Source organism: Phoxinus phoxinus (genome assembly GCF_949152265.1).
Source record: "Phoxinus phoxinus genome assembly, chromosome: 24".
In the NCBI taxonomy this organism is placed as follows: domain Eukaryota; kingdom Metazoa; phylum Chordata; class Actinopteri; order Cypriniformes; family Leuciscidae; genus Phoxinus; species Phoxinus phoxinus.
Window position 1 is genome coordinate 10728906 of NC_136899.1, and position 19438 is coordinate 10748343.

General features: G+C 38.6%; 1 protein-coding gene across 2 annotated transcripts in view; it reads left to right on the forward strand.

Moving 5' to 3' along the window:
- Positions 1 to 747: 747 nt before the first annotated feature.
- The window catches only part of flt1 (fms related receptor tyrosine kinase 1), a 29616-nt gene continuing 10925 nt past the window's right edge, over positions 748 to 19438 (forward strand). For both annotated transcript variants that reach the window (XR_013796339.1, XM_079601931.1), the window contains exons 1-12: positions 748 to 954; positions 4544 to 4640; positions 5256 to 5467; positions 6429 to 6553; positions 9538 to 9700; positions 9791 to 9927; positions 11203 to 11374; positions 11515 to 11632; positions 11739 to 11908; positions 12167 to 12314; positions 17539 to 17659; positions 18849 to 18957. Coding sequence is in view for 1 of the 2 variants with exons in the window: in XM_079601931.1 (XP_079458057.1) it covers positions 897 to 954; positions 4544 to 4640; positions 5256 to 5467; positions 6429 to 6553; positions 9538 to 9700; positions 9791 to 9927; positions 11203 to 11374; positions 11515 to 11632; positions 11739 to 11908; positions 12167 to 12314; positions 17539 to 17659; positions 18849 to 18957 (1630 nt within the window). In the remaining variant the exon portion in view is untranslated. The remainder of the gene's footprint in view (positions 955 to 4543; positions 4641 to 5255; positions 5468 to 6428; positions 6554 to 9537; positions 9701 to 9790; positions 9928 to 11202; positions 11375 to 11514; positions 11633 to 11738; positions 11909 to 12166; positions 12315 to 17538; positions 17660 to 18848; positions 18958 to 19438) is intronic.

Below are 19438 nucleotides of genomic sequence, written 5' to 3' on the forward strand. Positions count from 1 at the left end.
TCATTTACGCCATTTGTATTTTTTCAGGACTTTTAGGAGAGACATCTGAGACAAAGTTGATATTTCACAGAATTAACTGAGATCATGAATGAGTGATATCTGAATAATACAGTTATTCCTCTGTGTTCTTTTTTTATTAATTTCTGACTTTTTGGTAACACTTTATTTTACAGTCCTGTTCCCCATGTACATACTATAAACTTATTATAGTTATTATTACAATAATAGATGCTAACCCTGAACCTTAACACATGTAGTTCCCTTAAGCACTTTCTTAGGTAAGTACACGTGCAAGTACACTACTGTAAAATAAAATAAAACTTTTATATTAATTTATTAACTTCCTATATTTTGCATTGTTAATATTCAAGATGCATAAGCATAATTCACATTGGTATATTTTTCTCACTCCTACTCTCAAGTATACCAAAGCTCAGTTGTTTCCCCTCATGTATTTACTCTCATCTATTAAGGATAACAAGGGTGGGATAACTTCGGCATTTACAGTAATAAGCTTGTTTATTTATGATATGATGGATGAAGTGACACTGGAGCAGTGCAGAACATCGGGCCCTTGTGTAGGTCACGTCAGTCGCGCGGGATGGGTGTGTCGATGAGCGTCACGGAAGCTCCGGCGGTAGTGGGAAATGAATAAATCCCAGCCCACGGTCATAATGGGCAAGAGTTAACTGGAATTCATGCATGGTGCTCTTGCTTCAAGAGTTCATACTCCGGACAGTAGGCTACCGCAGTTGATTGCAGTCCACTCCATGTGAAAGCAGAGTTTGGGGAGTTTGGTGTTGTAAGGTGAATTGATTCTCTGGAGTATTGGAGCTGCAGTGTTTCCTTCATAGGTGTTCATCTCCAAGCAAAGAACCTCAAGCAAGACCAAGAGAATGTTCGATATATTATTTGTGATGATCTTTGGACTTTCAGGGTGTGTTCTAACTAAAGGTAAGTTTTTTTTATTCTAAATCAGCTTTCGTTCGTATTCATATTAAACATCTAAGCCATACATTTATTTTTCACGTTATTCAAATACGCACGTTGTTTCATATTCAACCGAAGCAAAAGGATGAAGAACCATTTGGGAATGCGCGTGGATGTAAGCGTGTGACATTCCTCAGTAGGCCAGCGCATCATTATTACTGTTTCATGATACCTTGACAGTAGAAATCCATGCATGTACTAACGTGTTCGAGTTTTTTTATTATTATTATTTTTATTCGTGCCTAACTGGAAATTATGCGTAGGCCTACTGCAAAAGAGAAAAATTACGCGCTAAATCAAATGCGCTATAGCGATTTGTTCTTATTCCACGACTATGGCAAGCCGAATTAACATTTATAACTTAAAACTAGTATCTATTTTTGTCATTGGTAACGTTTTTTTGTTATTACTAGTAATTAATCTAACTTATATATATTATATATATTAGGCTACAAATTGTTCAAGAAAAATTGTCACTGGATTGTGAAGTAGCCTAGTATCTAATGATTTGGTAATAATATCTAATGAACTACAGCTAAATTGAAAGGTTATTGGATTAGAATCAGAATGAGCTGTATTATTGTATGCTTACAAAGAATTTCTTCTAGCTTCTAAAAGCTTTTAGTGCAAAGAAAAGCAAGTAGCTACAGATAATAAAAGTTAAATAAAGATAAGTGGATAAAAATGCATATAAATTATACAAAATAATGTAATGTGCACAATAGACGAATATACAAGATAACATTAGATAGCCTAATGTACAAGTATCATTAATACTAGCCTACTAATGAAATAATAGCCTGCATGGTTTTACATAGTAGCCTACATGTCTTAAATTAAGCCAGGATTAGACATTAGTTCAATTAGGATATTCAAGTAGTAGCCTAGGCTATTATAAATGTGCACTAGAAAGAAAGAAAAAACATTAGGCTGGTGTGCATCTTGACATATTTTAAGATCTCAAACATGCATTTTAGTCTGGGACTATCTTTAACCTTGTCTGTGAAACCGGGTGAATATTAGCCTATAATATACACATTAGTTAGTTTTAAGAAATAAATGCCTAAACGGCCTGCCATAACAGAACAAATTGTTTTGATAGTAGGCTACAGACCTCTCTGCTCTTGCTTGGCATCCGTCTTCAATGTTTGGCCCCGGTTGAATCAGAGAGGGCGTTATTTCCTGAGCCTGATGACTTTGTGAAATGGAAGTTCTAATATGACTTCGGGGTCATGACCATCGTGAGGCAGGAACCAGCGCTAATCAGGGTGTTATAGCTAAAACAGACCCACGGGGAGGAAGCAGGGGGTGAAGCGATGTACTGTCCGCATGCACTGCGGGATTATTAGTGCTTTATTGGTCAACAACTCGCAGGATGGAAAACTTTATTAATGGCTAAATATGTATTTTAAGCATGCACTTTCTACGCGCTCAAAAACATATAGGCTACAGTAGGCTATATGGCAGACATTTTGACTAAACTAAATAGATAGGCTATTGGATTTTAGAAAGATTGCTAAAATGCACTATTGATAAAATTAACTAAACTAAATCGCTATTAAAATTATATAGCCTAAAATAATTAATGCACGCAATAATAAAGGCTATAGATAATATATTGCCTAATAATAAGAGATTTATAGGCTAGTATGTTATGTTATGTTATGTTATATAGCCTATAGGTTATTTTTCGTTGTTCAAATTAAAGGTTCTCCTTTGCAACACTGTAGGGGTTCAACAAATAACGTTCTAATCCAGGACCATTTTCATAGCCTATTGAATTGTTTCTAAAGAACGAAAGAAAAGAAATGTCAGTGTAACTTAAAACTTTTAGATTTAGATTTTAGATTCCTTTTAGTTTAGCACGTAGCCTAGATGACATAGACTTCACATTTAAATTATTTAGCCTAATAGTTTCCCAATGTGTACAAGCAATTTTACAAAGTCTTTCTAGATTTTGTTAGGCTATGCATTTTTTTCTGTTTGTGATAGCATAAGTAGGCTAGCCACTAAAATAAAAGACTAAAGAATTAAAAGCGCAGAAATTAGCCTATAAATGCATAGCGTTGATAAATTCGTTTCCTATGATTTATAATTAAAGTCACCTTCAAGTGCATGCACCATACATGCTGTGTTTAGGGTCTACATTGACTTAAGTCAATTTTGCATTTGCATCCTTCTTCGTGTAACAGTGGATGTCCTTTCTTACTTGCCCCGTCTTTAAACTCTAACCTGTTTACTTCGGTTCATTAGCGTTTATTCAAACATGACGTGTAGCCTAAGGTTTGTTGAAATTGGCAGGTTTTCGTCCTGTCATTAGTGTGCGACGCTCTTGTTGAGGGTTTCTGAAACGGAACCTCAGCGTGTGGACCGGCTGATAACGAGCCTGATAGAATCCCATACGGGATTCGCTGTGGGGAAAAAGTGCTTGACTCCTACTTCCTTTTTTCATTGGTCTTACTACAATACCATTTTAATGTATAGACGGCGAATGGCCTGCAAATAGCGCGTGAATAATGGAAAGGAAATGATGCTATAGGCTGCGTTTTTAAAAGCAATAAACAATGGTGAGAGCGGTGCGTATTGTAAAGAGCACGTCTGCATCGAGACCAGATGTTTAGAATCATATTGAATTATGTGCTATCTTGACCCACAATTACACGACTAAAAAAAGATAGGCTATGCAGTAGGCTATTTTTGATTGAGTGTATTTGTTATTACAAAACGTGTGATTTTACATATTAAACAGGCTATTAATGTCACAGCATCACGTGGATATAAATCATTTTAAATGTCTGTACAATTATTCAGTAGCCTATAGTTCAGTCATTACGTTCGTTTTATGTTCAGTTGGGTCTCCTGACCTTCAATGTCTTATTAATCAGATAAATAAAATAAAATACATGTCATAGGCTTATGTTTTCAAGTAGGCCTACATATATTATGGTTTTAAAAGTCAGAAATGAAAAATAATAATTTTAAACGAGACAGGGTTGCACTTTCTCAGAATCTGTCTGATAATTTTTTTTTAAATAAGAACCTTAAGTATCCATATGCAAAGTTTAAAAATGTATTAGGAAAACCTTAATATAATTAATTATTCTGCAGGTTAATAGATTGTATCTGTCAATAAAGAAGTAAAATACTATTGATATTATTAACTCCTGCATTAGTGTTTTTTTAATATTAGTAAAAAATTAGATTTTTCACACTGCACTGGTGTTTTTTTTTTTACATTAAACTCCATTTATATTTGATGTATAAACTTTCCCTTGTAATGATCCTTAAGAACCTCTGAACAATACTCAAAAATTGCCCCTCAATAACACCCTTGAAAAGTTATGCTGTGCTCAGAATCACCTAAACTCTATAAGTATTAGCAGGAATCGTGGGTCTGTTTCAGTTTGATCAATGGCATGCATAATGTATGTTGTGTAAGTCCTACATGGGCTATCATTTTTAATCACCTGAATGTGGTCAATGTCAATCTTTAAAACCTCACAACATCTTATTCAGCAGCCTCTAACATACCTTTGTGTTTTCTATCTGAAAGACACAGACACAAAAGGGAGGTTCAGTTCTCCAGTGTTGGATGTTACTGAGAAGCAGCTTATTATAGAAAGAAATCAGACACTTCAGCTAAACTGCAGGTGAGTGATGTGTCAAACAATCTCACGGTTAAAGGAGGATCATGACGTTTTTTATGAGTAACATAAGCTTTTTGATTAACTGAGGTAATACTGATTTTAGTCAAGAGGAACGTAGAAATAGGCTACTAAGTAAACGTTTAGAGTGAGAGATGAAAGCATAAAAGTTAAGAATTAACCAATTACAGTGGGGTCCAAAAACCTGAGAGCACACTGAAGATCTATGATTCATAATTTGATTTAAACCTTGTAATAAACACAACCCTTGGTACAAAAGTTCAGAAGTTCTTATGCACAAGAGTCTCTCAAATCATGTTGGAGAACATGATCATCAGTTTTTAAACAAACTTGCTTTTCACGTGATGCTGTCATTAAAACCAAAAAATATATTTGACTAAAACTAAACACCAAGCCATAAATTCAAGTTGACTGATCATTTTCCTCACATTCTATACATAAAAGTAATGCTTAAATGCTTTTGATAAGTAAACTGTATAATAGAAGTATTCTTACTAGTGGTCTCAGACTTTTGGACCCCCATTATATGTTGTTCACAGAGATGGTGACGTCTGATCAGTTCCTTCTTATTCCTTCTATAACCCACATTTGATGTTTCAGGGGACGGTGGGAGCTCCAGTGGGTTTTGCCATCAGGCTTACCGAAAGTCTACCACGGCACACAGATAGAGGAGACTCGATGCGGGAGAAAAACTAACCAGTACTGTAGCCGCCTGACGCTCAGTCCTGCTTTAGCCCAACACACTGGCTCTTACCGCTGCCGGTACCTCCAAAAGCAGCGCAAACAGGCCTCAGTGTATGTCTACATCACAGGTAAGACGCTTCAGGTGAACGCTCAAACCCTTAAACCCTCTCTCTCCAGCCACCGCTCAATAGCTTGACCATCTCACTGACCATTTCTGTTGCTTAAAGCCAAACAGGAAGTCTCAGGAAGCAAATAATACCTAAACACCATTTTTCTCTCGAAGCAACATATCCGACTAAGTGAGTGTCTGGCACGGATTTCACACTGGCATTTTTTTGTTATTGCTCGAACCGCAGGCTGCCCTCCCTCACTTTTGACTATATTTAAACTATAACTTTCTTTTACGTGCAACCTCAAGGGGACAGAAATAGCCCCAGCTGTTGAAAGGCTCAGCTCTTGGGCAGCCTTTCCCAGGGTACCCGGCCTTATCTATCTCCCTCAGCCCGGCTGTCCGTATCCTGTCCTGCTCTGGGGGGAGGGACACTTGGAGACAAGGATAGAGGATGCGATGTCTTCTTGTGTATGTTTGTTAGGATGCGTGTCTGTGCAAGGGAGTGGGCACCTTGAGGGCATTCCGGGGCATCCTCCCTGGTCAGGCATTAAGGAAGGCTAAGGGGTGCCCCAGGTCACTAGGTGCGGCCCCCGGTTAGCCAACAAGGCCCCTGAGGACCATCAATCGCTCTCGCGGCCATGTCCATTTAGCCTCACCCTTCGTCCTTTATATTGAATCAAAGCACGACAAGGAAGCATCCAGCAGTCCTTGGGGTACTTTTGTTAAAATGTTCAGATATTTTTTTCCGTTCCTTTAATAACAGCAGAGCACCAAACAATGGGGCGAGCAACACCCAAAGCCTTTCATTGCCACAAGAATATTGCAACTGAGGCGAAAGTGCAATCAAGAAAACAACAGAGTGTTTGATAACAAGCGAGCAATCTCTCTGTATTTGCTGCTGACTCTAGATTGTTGTCAGCATCTACTGTTTGTGTGTGGTGTCTGTTTGTTCCTGACCTCAGCATTGGTCGTTTCAGATAGCCAGCGGCCGTTTGTGAAGATGCAGTCGGAGATCCCAGATGTGGTGTACATGAAGGAGGGAGAGCCGTTGGTCTTCCCCTGCAGAGTCACACACCCAGACACCAATGTCTCGTTGGTCAAGGTGAGTGTCTCAATTTCATAAGGCACATCAGCCTTCCCTCTTTCCAGCAACACATAATCTGTCTGTCAGCACTGAACACAACTTGTGAGACAGTCTCAGCCAATCGATGGTTAACATGCAGGATTATTGACCAATGAGATTTGACAGTGGGCGGGGCCATCCAGAGAGCTAGAACCCCAGTGCTGTTTAGAACAAAAACTCTTTTATTTGGGAAATAGATTTCATGATTTTTTGTTTTGGTTAGGACACGGTGTCAATCCTCTTAAACTTAATGTCATAAACACTGGATTTTTATTTGTCAGTCAACACTGAACACAAAATGTGAGATAATCACAGCCAATCAGAAGATATTTAATGTTTAAGGCAGGATTATTGACCAATAAGAATTGACAGTGGGTGGGCTGTCCAGAGAAATAGAAACTCAACACGGTAGAACAAAAAACTAATTTATTTAGAAAAGTAGCTTTCAAGACTTGCCGCTTTGTTGTTTTGTCAGAATTGGGATATTGGATGAGCATTTTATTAATTGTCTACTGGAGAAATCACTTTTTTTTCTCTACGCTTCACTCAGATTATGTAATTACGCACTGCATGTTTTGTTTTTATTATTTGCATCATTTAACACCGTTAAAATAGTTATTTTAAGACCTTGAGTTATGTTCTATTCTGCTCCGTACTCTGTTTGAAAGGAAGAACGCACTTGAGTAAACGCATGCGTGTGCGTGTGCTTTCTCAGAGTGTTTAGTTCTGTTGCTGCACTGGACTGAAAGTCTTTGTGCGATGTTGGCGCTAATTGATGTGTCATAAATCAGAGAATCGATCATTGGTGTCGAGTGCTGCTGTACTCGGGCGTTCGTGCCATCCCTACTATTATCCGTGGCTTCCATTACCATGGAACGCATCCTCTTGTTCTCATTCACAAATAAGACCTTTCCTTGTCCTTATCTTTATCTCACAATCACTCCAGGTTATAAGGGCAAGCATGCGTCTGTTTGTGCCAGTTCGGATGTAAGTGTGTTTGTGCGGGCATGTGGAGGGGATGTACAGAAGTCTTTTTGGCTCAGCGTGACATGGATACTTTAAGCCGATGCTCAGAGTGAGCGGCGCCCACAGCTTCCTCTACTTGTTGTTGGCACTGCACACAGCCAAGAAGATGACGCCGAGACCACCTCACAGACTGATGTCTTCCCCAGCTGCTGGCACAGACAGCCATTTCAGGAATGAAGCTTTACCTACAGTAATTCAAAAAATCATTTATGAAATGATTAGATTCACTACAGCATCTCTGGAGACATAGGATGAGTCCAAATATGGTAACGACTGTCTCGAGAGGGTTCAAAAAGGACTTAAGATGTATTTCAGATGAGAAGGGGAAACGGAAAAGAACAAGTTGACCAGTTCCCCTCGAGCTGCCTTTGGCTCCTCACATGCAGGATGGAAACTGTTTTAGGATATGCTAGTGATATGACATCCCTATCCTCCCTCCTTGCTCAAAAAAGCACCACATTTCATTTCTGTTTGTTTATGTCCTGCTGACCCTGCGCACAGATATACAAAAGGCAATCGTGCTATAAATACGAGTTCTCTCCACCCTTCTCAAAGTTGGACTGTCACACACTGGTAGAGTGTTTTTTTCCTGAGAGGATTTTGCACTTGGCAATGTATCTTTAATCTTGCACTTCTCGCGTAGGGAACAATACATAGGCGGCCGTGCTCTCGCTGAAGCTGTGAAAGTGGCCAGCGGGGCCTTTCCAGAAGCTGACCTGAGGGCCTAGCCGTGATGTCTATATCCTGTAGTAACAGGATGTGAGGAGATGGACTGGAGTCACGTTTTCACATCCTTGCCCTCGCTCTTACGCACTGAACGGAGGGAGGGATGTTAGTAAGAAGTTGGACTGAGGTGGGAATAGGTAGTGAAGGTGAAAGGGGCACGATATAAAATGTATCAGCTTTGCTTGTGAATATTAATACAAATGTTGCCTTGGCAACAAAATGACTAAAACTGCGTTAATACATACAATAATAAATAATACAAAAATAACACTGGAATGAACACATAAGCGGGAAGTATAATACTGCTACAGGTAGCACCTTTTCGAGTGCAAATTTCAGCAAAAATAGGATCAAACGTCATAATGTCACTTAATGTAATATTTATATTTTATTTTATTTCAGCTTTATTTCAATCAACGAAAATCATTTGATTAACAGTAACAACACTGGTTCGTTCAGTGCTTGGTCTTAAACTCAGAAAATAAATTTTTTGAAAATATTATGTAACTGTGTGAATAGGATACATGAAATGCTAGCTGTGAAATTCGCCTTAAGACAAAGGTGTCAAGCATTTTTTCCATGTCATTTCCACCACTATCATTTCCTCCACAGATTGCTGTTACACAATACATCATTTGTGATATGGCGGAAATTACAATGCTGTGGAAATGCTGGAATTGTATGTCCACTGTTTGGAAATTTTAAAAGAGTTAATTTTCTTCTTTAAGGTCTAAGGCTCTAAGTCTTTAAGGTCATATTGGAAAAAACACTGGTCACTACTCACCTGGGTAAAGAGCTTACCTAATGCCTTACCTAATGCAGTAGTGCTTCCTAGAAACAAGGTGATTTTGAGCAGCTCACACTGAGAGGAAAGCATTCACCTGATCCCTTGAGAAAGGGCAGGACGCTTCCACAGTGTCACATCTAAGCCTGTAAACATTTCCTCCATTGAACATGGAAGTAAACAAAATCATAACACCGCTCTCCAAGAATTTCTGAAGGACGGTGCACTGTTGAACCCATTAGACTGAGCCATCGTGTGCGCTGGCCAAATGAGATTAAAAACTGAAAGTGCAAGTCTGTTTTTAAAATCCACAACAATGGGACATTTTAGAGCTTTTCAAAGTGAAAGCAAAAATCTCTGCTGCACATAAAAGAAATGCAAAAGCTGCTGTTGTTTTTTAATAAGGATTTTTTTCTTACATTTTCAGTTTCCTTTCCACGTGTTAGCTCCTGATAATAGAAACATCATCTGGAGCAGCAGGCAAGGCTTCAGTATACGTAGTCCAACATTCTTCTACATTGGGCTGTTTTCCTGTGAGACTCTCATCAATGGAGTCAAATACAGCAACAAGTTCTTGACTCACAGGCCAGGTAAGAGCTTAAGGTTTTTTTTTTTGATGAACTAATCTGTGAACCAAATTTTGATTTTCAAACAATGTACCTTTTTCCTTCTTTTTGCAGTAAATAAAATCCTGGACGTGTATTTAAACAGCACGAGTTTGCTTCACACGTTACAAGGCGATATTTTAGCACTGAACTGCACCGTTACAGCTGAATGGAACTCCAGGGTGTCCATTACCTGGACATACCCACAAAAGGTGTGTTTTTACCCAGTATGCATTTGTGCTTTATGAAATGCTATTTCTAAAATCTTTATTCTGCAATTGGTATAGTCAGAATCTATAATATTCTGTTGTGAAGTCAGTTTATGTACAGTACAGTAGCATGAGCTCACTTTGATGCATCACTATTCCCTAATAAATGTATTAGTTCCAACATCGATCAGAAAGAAAATGTAGTTACATTCAATTCAAGTTTATTTGTATAGAGCTTTTCATAATATATTTTAAAGCAGCTTAACAGAAAATGCTTGTTTCATCAAATTCTTCAAAATTAACAAAAAAATAATTCATATCAAAATTAAAAGTACACTTTTGGCACAGCTGTTTAAAAACAAAACTGCATGTATTTTGCGGAAGAACGTCGTTTTGGTTGTGCTTTGGCTCTGCGTGACTGTGCGGATGAAGATGGTTATCCTACTGCTCATAAAACATCCACTATTAGCCTTAAGAGATATAACCAGTTTAGAGGGAAAGGATCCCAAGCTGACTAGCTGAAGACGTTACTGAAGCTTTGCCCATTAATAGACACGGTACTTACTTCCAACTGCGCTACAACAATCATGATGAACTTACTGTTCACAACTGATAATGCTTTACCAATGAACTCTGTTAGAGAGCTATATATGTAATATGATATTTATCTGTTCAATAAAATAGCATACTCACATGTTGAGTAATAAAAACACCATCTCCGCGTCGCTTTTAAAATGTTTCCAATCCCTCAGTTCTCGCTTCTCCGAAAAGCCAAGCCGATGTTGATTCTTGTTTTATTACGAGCTCTGTCTCGTTCTCTTTTTGCCAGCAGACTCTCCTCTGTTTACAAATGTGACATATGTACGCAATTACCTGTGAAATCCATCCCGTCAGTTCACCCCTTAAAAACCACCCCTTAAAATGATAGGCTTACTATAGTGAATAAGGGTAAGACAAAAGTGTGTGTCATATGCACGCGAAAACTATTTTTGGCGTATAAATGGCACGAGAAATAACATTTGTGGTATAGATATGCACTTTCATGAGATCGGAGTGGACAAAACATGTTGTGGAAGAATTGATCGAAGAGTGATGTATTAACACATTATTTAAATGTAGTTAATTTTAAACAAAAAAAGTTATATATATATATATATAGTGTATATATATATCTTCTGTAGCCCTCATTTCCTCTGAAAACCATGTTGTTTATATTTGTCTTGTTTGGAACAAAATAATTCTTTGTGACACAGTTTGCTCTGCTTGTTTATACTCTAGGCTAATGGATCGGCCACTATCAGCAGACGCATATCAAGGAGCAGAACCAACATGCTGTTCTACAGTGTTCTCACCATCCCCAGACTGAGCAAAGCAGACAGAGGACTCTACAAATGTCATGTGACAAGTGGTCCATCCAAGCGAGACACAAATACCACGGTTATTGTCTATGGTGAGTTTTAGAATTTTACTGTTTCCCCTCCAGCTTATTGTACTTTTTCTCAAATGGATTCTTATTCACTATTTACAGCTTCCTACCTCTCAGTCGTCCATATGTATGTTTCTGATTGTTTCCTGTCTGTCTGTTCCCAGACCAGCCTTTCATTCGACTCAAGCACAGAAATAGTCCTGTGGTTCAGGCTTTTGCAGGACAGAAATCTTTCCGTCTTACTCCAAAACTAAGAGCTTTCCCTGCACCCGAAGTCATCTGGTACAATTTCCTTTGATCACATTGTTGAGCTGCTAAATGTTCATTATTAAAGTAAACAGAAACAACATATTTGGAAAAAATCTCAACAGCTGAATCTATTGCTTAGGTTGAAGGATGGGATGGTCGCAGCCGAGCGGTGCTCCCGTTACCATGTAGACGGGTTTTCCCTGGTTATTCGGGACGTATCGGAAGAGGACGCAGGAATCTATACTATTCTTACTGGAATCCAGCAGTATGGACTTTTCCAGAACCTCACACTCACATTGGTGGTAAATGGTGAGACTTAAGATAAAAAGATATTTCTTCATGTTTTAGGACTGTTCCACTACTAAGTACTTTGAGCCAAAAGTAAAAAAAAATAATAATAATTAGAATTCTTTTTATAATTAAAATTGATTCAAAATATTCCTATAGTTTTACAATGTTTTGCTTAAATTGGGATTAAAATGTATTTTATTTGATTTTTATTTATTAATAGAAACTATGACAATGTGACCTAACATCCTTTTCTCTTCTATCAAAACCTGTTCACAGTGAAGCCACAGATTGGAGAGAAGTCAGTTTCCTCTCATCAACCCGGGACAGTCCAGCGAGGCAGCAGACAAGCCCTGCACTGCACCTCTCACGGCGTCCCACCACCTCAAATCCAATGGCTCTGGCATCCGTGCCCTCCGAAAGGCCTGTAAGTTCACCATCAAACACAATAATGATTGTCCAATATGTAATAAGGCAGTGATTTATGCACATTGAAATCATATATACGGCAATTAAATTCACAACCTTATTAGTGTGTGCTAAAGCCACTCACATAACAATAAATTATTTGCATTTTTTAGTAAGGTTTTGGCCACCGCAAGCTCTCTAAAACCCCATTTTATTTCACACTATCATGTTTTAAAAAGTGAAACCATTACAGTGAACTTTCTAAATTTGAAAACATTTCTCCAATGACTGACCAATCGTGTCCGTGTTGTCCTTTAGTCACAGAGGAAAGGGATACCGTGAAGAATACTGGGTCAGGGCCAAAAATGCAGTCACTTTTAATTTAGTAATTGCTGCAGGTGAAAAAACACATCCGAGACAATGTAATTTTGCTAGGTTTGGATTTCCCACACTAGACTAAGTTAGATATCCTCCCCATCATTGTGTAATGTCCTGAAACCATTTTAAATAGTTCAGTTATTTCATACTGTACCTGGTCACATTGTGTTTGATGTGTTGTTTTTTTTAGAATGAATGCACATATGAGTGGAGACATGAGTCTATATGTATGCATGTATGTGTGTGTGTGTGTGTGTGTGTGTGTGTTTGTGAATAGAGACCTGTTTTGTCTAATTCAGCATGTGTTCAGACAGGGTTTCCTCTTAGCCTGCAGAACAGATGCTTGAGAAGGCCTTTCATGTGTGTGTGTCTCTATTCATTTTTGTGTGGATGCAGACGCTCGTGTGTATGTGTTTGTATTTGTGTGAATGTGTGTGCCTGGTACAGTCACAGAACTGAATTTAACTCCCGAGTTGAAAGTGCAGAAAAAAGCACTTCAAAAGAAGCCAGTTCCGTGCTTACAAGCACAATTTGTTCGTTTTCTAAATCAAACACTATGATTTAATGAACTTCCTGTGCAGAATGCTGGCTGTTTATTATTGTGATTGCTCAGACGCATCCTGCCATGCCTTCTTCAATGTCTGACCACATATCCACCGTTCTCATGAGAAAAATTTAGCAAGCATTACTCAGAGGAGATCATCTCAGAAACACCATTCCACGTACATTCCTGACTTACTCCCATATAGACACACGCACTGAGGTTTTGGTTACACTTTAAGTAACGTTGCGCCTACATGTCAAATAACTCTCATTAGAGTATTAATAGAGTATATTAATAGACTGTTAGGGGTTAGTAGAATAAGTTTACATGTACTGCAAAGTAACTTAGTAAACTGCACACTGTTGAAAAAAAAAAGTTGCTGCCTTAAACATCCAAGTTAATTGTACTTGAAATTAAATTACATTAACTAGCTTAAAAACAAGTTGAATCTTGTATAACTTTTTTTTTAATTGAAAATTGCTTAACTTATTTGATGAGTTAAAGCAATGTAAAAACATATGTTGTCATAACTTAATGATCATATAATTTGTAAAAGAAGTTATGACTTTTTTTTTTTTTGCTTTAACTCATCAAAATAAGTTAAGCAAATTTAAACTGTTTTTTATAAGTTATACAAGATTCAACTAATTTTTAAATCCGTTTAATGTCAGTTAAGTTGAAATGACTTAAATATCCAAGTTGATTGTACTTAAATTTGAGGCAGCAACTTTTTTTTTGCAGTATAGATTGTTTGTTGGGGGACCATCAAGAGAAGATATTGAGAAGAATATCTACTTAATACTCTAATAAGAGTTAGTTGACATGCAATGTTACTTAAAGTCAACAGAATGGCTAAAGGAGACCATCAAAATAAAATGAAATCCACAAACCCTGAAAGTGATACTCTGTAGTATGACACTGCCTTTTTCACTCCAAATTTGTCCATTTTTAGGTCAGGCTTCCCTTTATTGTACTGACATCGTGACATGTTAGATTGGTGATATTTTCTTGGCCTATTCTTTGAGTGCTTCCTAAAAGAACTAAAAATGAAATGTCACTGAGAGGAAAAGTCTTGTTGGCTAGAATAATGCAACAGACTCCCAGTGTGTGCCAGCCGTCCTTCATGCATTCTTAAAGCGATAGTTCACCCAAAAATGCAAATACTCAATCATTTACTCAATATTGACAATGTTTGGTCCCTATTTTTATTATTTTGACAAAAACAACTGAAACATTCTTCAAAGTGACCTATTTTGTGTTCTGCTGAAGAAAGTCATAGAGTCCGTGTTGTTTATCACTGATATACTATTATAGTTTTTGTTAATATTTTGAATTCGTTTTTTTATTTTTAAGTTTTAATAAAAAAAATTTTTTAGAATGAGTTATTTTTTTTAAATGTCTATATGTCTTTTAGTAGGCCTTAGATTATAAAGTTTTAGTTATTTTAGTACTTAGAACTTGAACTAAATGTAAATGAGAAATTATGCCTTGGGAACTATAGCTGAAATAAAATAAATTTTACATATTTTAGGTTTTTTATGTTTTTAGTTTTATTTAATAATAAGAACCCTGCAGAGGTTTGGAACAACAATTTTTAATTAACTATCTCTTTAAGAAATGCTTTGGTGTTCTATTTGCGGGCCCACCCGGAATCTGCAGCCTCAAATTTCCCTCGGAATTAGAACACTCATCATTTACAAAGTTTATTAAAAAGTAAATTAATTATGCTTTCAGTTACCAATAAGTGTCTACTAAACTTAGTTTAACACGTTACCATGTTTAAATCCATTCTGGGGGAGTTTGTGCTAAAATGCAGGAAAATGCAGGAAATGCCCACATCTGGGCCTGCCTTTATGATATAATTTTTTATCATTTGCATATTGATTTTGCTGAGATACTCGTCATTGCATCAATTAAAGTTCAAAAAGTATATATGATAAAAAAATGAAATCACTGTGTAAAGCTTGATCATTGAAAGGTATTGTATGTACGTTCTGTTGAGAGGTCTTGACTGGCTGGACCCTGACTCAGGCCCTTATTCTTTATAGCAGCCCGGCGCGGCTGGCCTGACGCTGCGGTGGAGGAGGCCCAGGGAGAGTGGAGTTGTGGGCCGGGCCGGCCTGATATCGGCTGGATGGGCTTTAGCTCGGCCATGGGAACAGCAGCACTCTTATCTCAGCCAGGCAGGAGGCGCAGACGGGCTTCCTGTGCGAAAAATCAGAGCGCTTTTCCTCTCGTTGTTTGGCTTCCTCCCCGACGCGAGACAGCTTCCCAGCAGCGTGATTGTCCCTCCGTCTTCAAACGTGGCACAGTCCGCTTCCTCAGGAGCTTGATCTATTCTTGAGAGTCCCTGATCCCACACACACACCCTCCGCCCCACTTTACTGATCCCCCACAATCCCCCTCACCTGTCCTGCCACACTCACAAATAACCCTACAACTGCCAGTGCCCTTCCTTATCCAGCCACCCCAGAGACGTGACTTAAAGCAGGCCTTCTCACAAGGATCCAGAACCGCTGGGCTCACACAGGACGGAGAGGCTAATATCTCTGCACCCCTGGAACTACCTTCTAATTTATTCCTTTTTTTTTTTTTTTTTTTTTTTGTTCAGAGACAGTTTTTTCTGCTCTTCCTCTTTCTGAGCGTGATCCCCATCCATACACTGCCTGGTGCTGCTTTGCTTTTTGTGTTCTTGAGTGGTACTATAAAGGATGTATGAACCAAGCCTCCATCTCCAAAGCCCAGACCATCAGTTATAGTTCTAACATCCACAAAAGCTGTGAGTTCAGATTGTACAAGATGAAAATATCCTGTATCTACTATCTTGACGTGAGCCAAGGAGGGCAGAGAAAACCGAGGCTCGCTATTTGGATTTCTCTTTTTTTTTTTTCTCAGACTGGATCTGGCCCAGAATGCCTGCTGTGTAGGAGTTCTGATGGGCCAGAAATGAATGACAAAAGCTCTGTGTCATCCTATATGTCAACTTATGTCACACTCTTCCACTTCACGGTGATGCTGTGTATTACAGTTGCTTTATTTTGTGCTGAAAAAAGGATCCTGCCTGTTTGTATGCAAGTGTTTGCGTGTGTTAAGTGAGTGTTTGTGTGTTTGTTTCTACTCTACGGGTCTCTCCCAATGTGATTCGCCCCTTTTTATACAGATTGTCTATGAGTAATATATGATTCTAATATTTAATAATTTTATACAACTAACTTACTTATGGTAAATATCAATAATTGCCAAATGTGTAAGAACGCTGATAAAAAAATGTATTTTTAATATCTAATGTATGTGTTTATATCAAATGTATTTGCATTAAATTTGCTTGAAATTATTTGTACAATATGGTCTGTTTGGTTCCAAAAAATGCATATGTGAAGTTCTCAATGATGGCAAAGGTGTAGCTGAAATATTGGGTGACTGTTTCTTGACTGATGCTTTTCTAGACAATAAAACAAAGTAGATTTCATAATGACCCATATGATATGAAGTCAGTTCATAATACTGTACGCAGGCACACTGGGTACATGGATGAAGGTGTTTTGAATGCAGAATGAGTGAGGATGTTTGTGGTAAAACAAATGGGTGTTTGAAGTCTCTGTCTCTCTCACTCTCTGTGTGCGTGTCTGTATGAGAGAGCGAGCGAGCGACTGTTCCCGGAGAGCCGTGGGAGAGTGGACTTGACTGTGTGTTTGAGAAGTGCTGTTGTCATGATCAGGGTGGGACATACGAGGACAGAACACTCACTGTCTCAGCCAAATAGGAAAAGCAATCAGAAAGAGTCGTCAAAGCCAGGGAGGGGTAACAGGGCGGTGGGCACACAGTCACGGACAAATACCCATCACCAGGGCCACCAAAACCTTGCTCCGAAGATTAGAGACCTTAAAAAATTGGCATGGATAAGATAATGGGATAAATGCCTGAAGTTAGTGTGCAAATTGGAGGAGAGGTTGGGACTTCGGAAGCATGGCCGGGATGATTTACAGGCAGGAAAGGGAACACATCCAAGCCCCACACACTGCTAATTAAGGAACACTTCAACGAGTGTCACCATATCCTGATACGGATGACACGCACACACACACACACACTGAGAAAAGAAATTCCAAAAGAAATTCCAAAGAAAAAATTCCATAAGATGACTAAAGTGAAAAATGAATTCCCAAGAGACCTGTGATAGGAAGTTTCCGGTCTTCCCGTTTTGGGCCACAGCTGCGCCACACATCTGTGTCTTTGTGACATCACTGCATCGACACTTGTGAACTGAGAGTGCTGTCGTTCTCTCTTCCTCTTTCTCGTCCTCTGTCTTCCTCTCTCTAAGATGTGAGAAGCCTCCTCCTTCCTCCTGGACTCCAGTCAGCGAGAAGACAGAAGTCACGTCCACCCACAATCCCATCCTGACCATCGGCCACAGACAGGAAGTGTTAGAAGGGAAGAATAAGGTGAGTGTTCTAGTGGGTGGACTGATCATAGGGAGAGATGAAATGAATACGCTGGAGAGGGTACACAAGAACGCAAAAGTACTCCCCCGGGATTCACATAAGCAACACAAGTGCATCTGCTCTCAGTTCTGTGTTCCAAAAAATGACTCTAGACAGCAATCAAGTTCTCACTAGAACAACATTAAAGGATTTATTACAAGAATACACCATCTCCAGTCAATACATGTTCCTGAATCAGCATTGTTGGTGCAGAAATAACAATACAATGGTAACGAAAAGAATATTTTTTTAAATAAGGTACTAAAATAATGAAAAATAATAATTTTCAGTTTGATAAATAACCTCCTTGCATAAGAAAAATTGAGGAAACAGAGTCCAAATTGAGGAAACATGAGAAATATCATTGTTATGGCCTTTTAAATATCAAAAGTCATTGATTCTGTGCTGTATGGGGATGGATCTTAACCGGTATCAGTTTAACAGATATTAGTACCTTCTTGTACAAGAAACACGGGGGAACAGAATCCAGTGGCGGACAACACAGCTGTCTGAATCAGTTCCCAACCCCCAACAACCCCCATCAAGAGAAATGTTGATTCCATCCCATTTGGCGATGGATATTAATGAGTATAAGTTTGATAAATATGATAAATATGCATAATGTATAAGAAACATGGTTGAACAGAATCCGATTGTGAGCAATCCAGCTGTCTGAATCCCCCGTTAAGTTGATTATGTCCGGTTTGGGGATGGATCTTAAGTATCAGTTTAACAAATATTAGAACTTAGAACCACGGGGGAACAGAATCCAATGGAGAGCAATCCGGCTATGTGAATACATTCTCCCGCCCCTACATGGGTTAATGTTCCTGGATCAATATCACTGGTCATTGTTGGTCCATTATTATCCACAAAGCATGTTGCTATTATTAATTTTAATTGGTGGGTTTGTGCGTATGACTTAAGTTAGGGGCTTGAACAACATTCATATCAATCAAGATTAGAATTTTAGTAGGGATTGTGTAATGCTATGATTGTTTAATGAGAATGTAGTTCCTGGACCAACAATGGAAGTCGATGCAAGAACATATTCAAGGAAATAATACAATGCATAAGTAGTTTTAAACGTTCTAGTCTTGTTTGTCTGCATGTTTGCTTGCATGCAACAGTTGTTTTTCTGTTTCCACAGACTGTGGGAGTTCTGACAGTTGGCGAAGCATTGACCTCTGGTATCTATCGCTGTGTTGCATCAAACTTAATGGGCAGAGATGAACTAGACATACATTTCTATGTCACAGGTACTTTATATGCAAAACCTAATCTCAAAAGATGCTAAAAGCTCAACATCCAAATATTTGACCTTGTTCTTCATATCTTTTACTTTTAATACTCCCTCTCTCCCTCCTTCCCATTCTTCCACTTATCCCTCCCTCCTCCGTCCCCTTGTTTTCGAGGGTTTGCTTTCAAGCTGTGCTAAATTCAGCCACAGTGGATGTATCCCATCCTGGCTGTTGTCATAGTGACAGGGTGGAGGAGTGAACAGGAACCTGTGGCTCTTATCATGCTGCCTCCTCGTGCGGCGCATTATTTGGAGAACGCTGGTGGTGTTCGGGAAAGATAAACATTATCTTCCATCAGGAAACCCTCGAGCGGTTTCCACGGGAAATTTCAAATAGCTAAAGTAAATAGCGCGCCTTTACACTAGCGTCTTATTGCTACTTGTACTGACAATGGCTATTCAACATTGTCATCAAAGGTTACGAAAAATTCTTCTCGGTC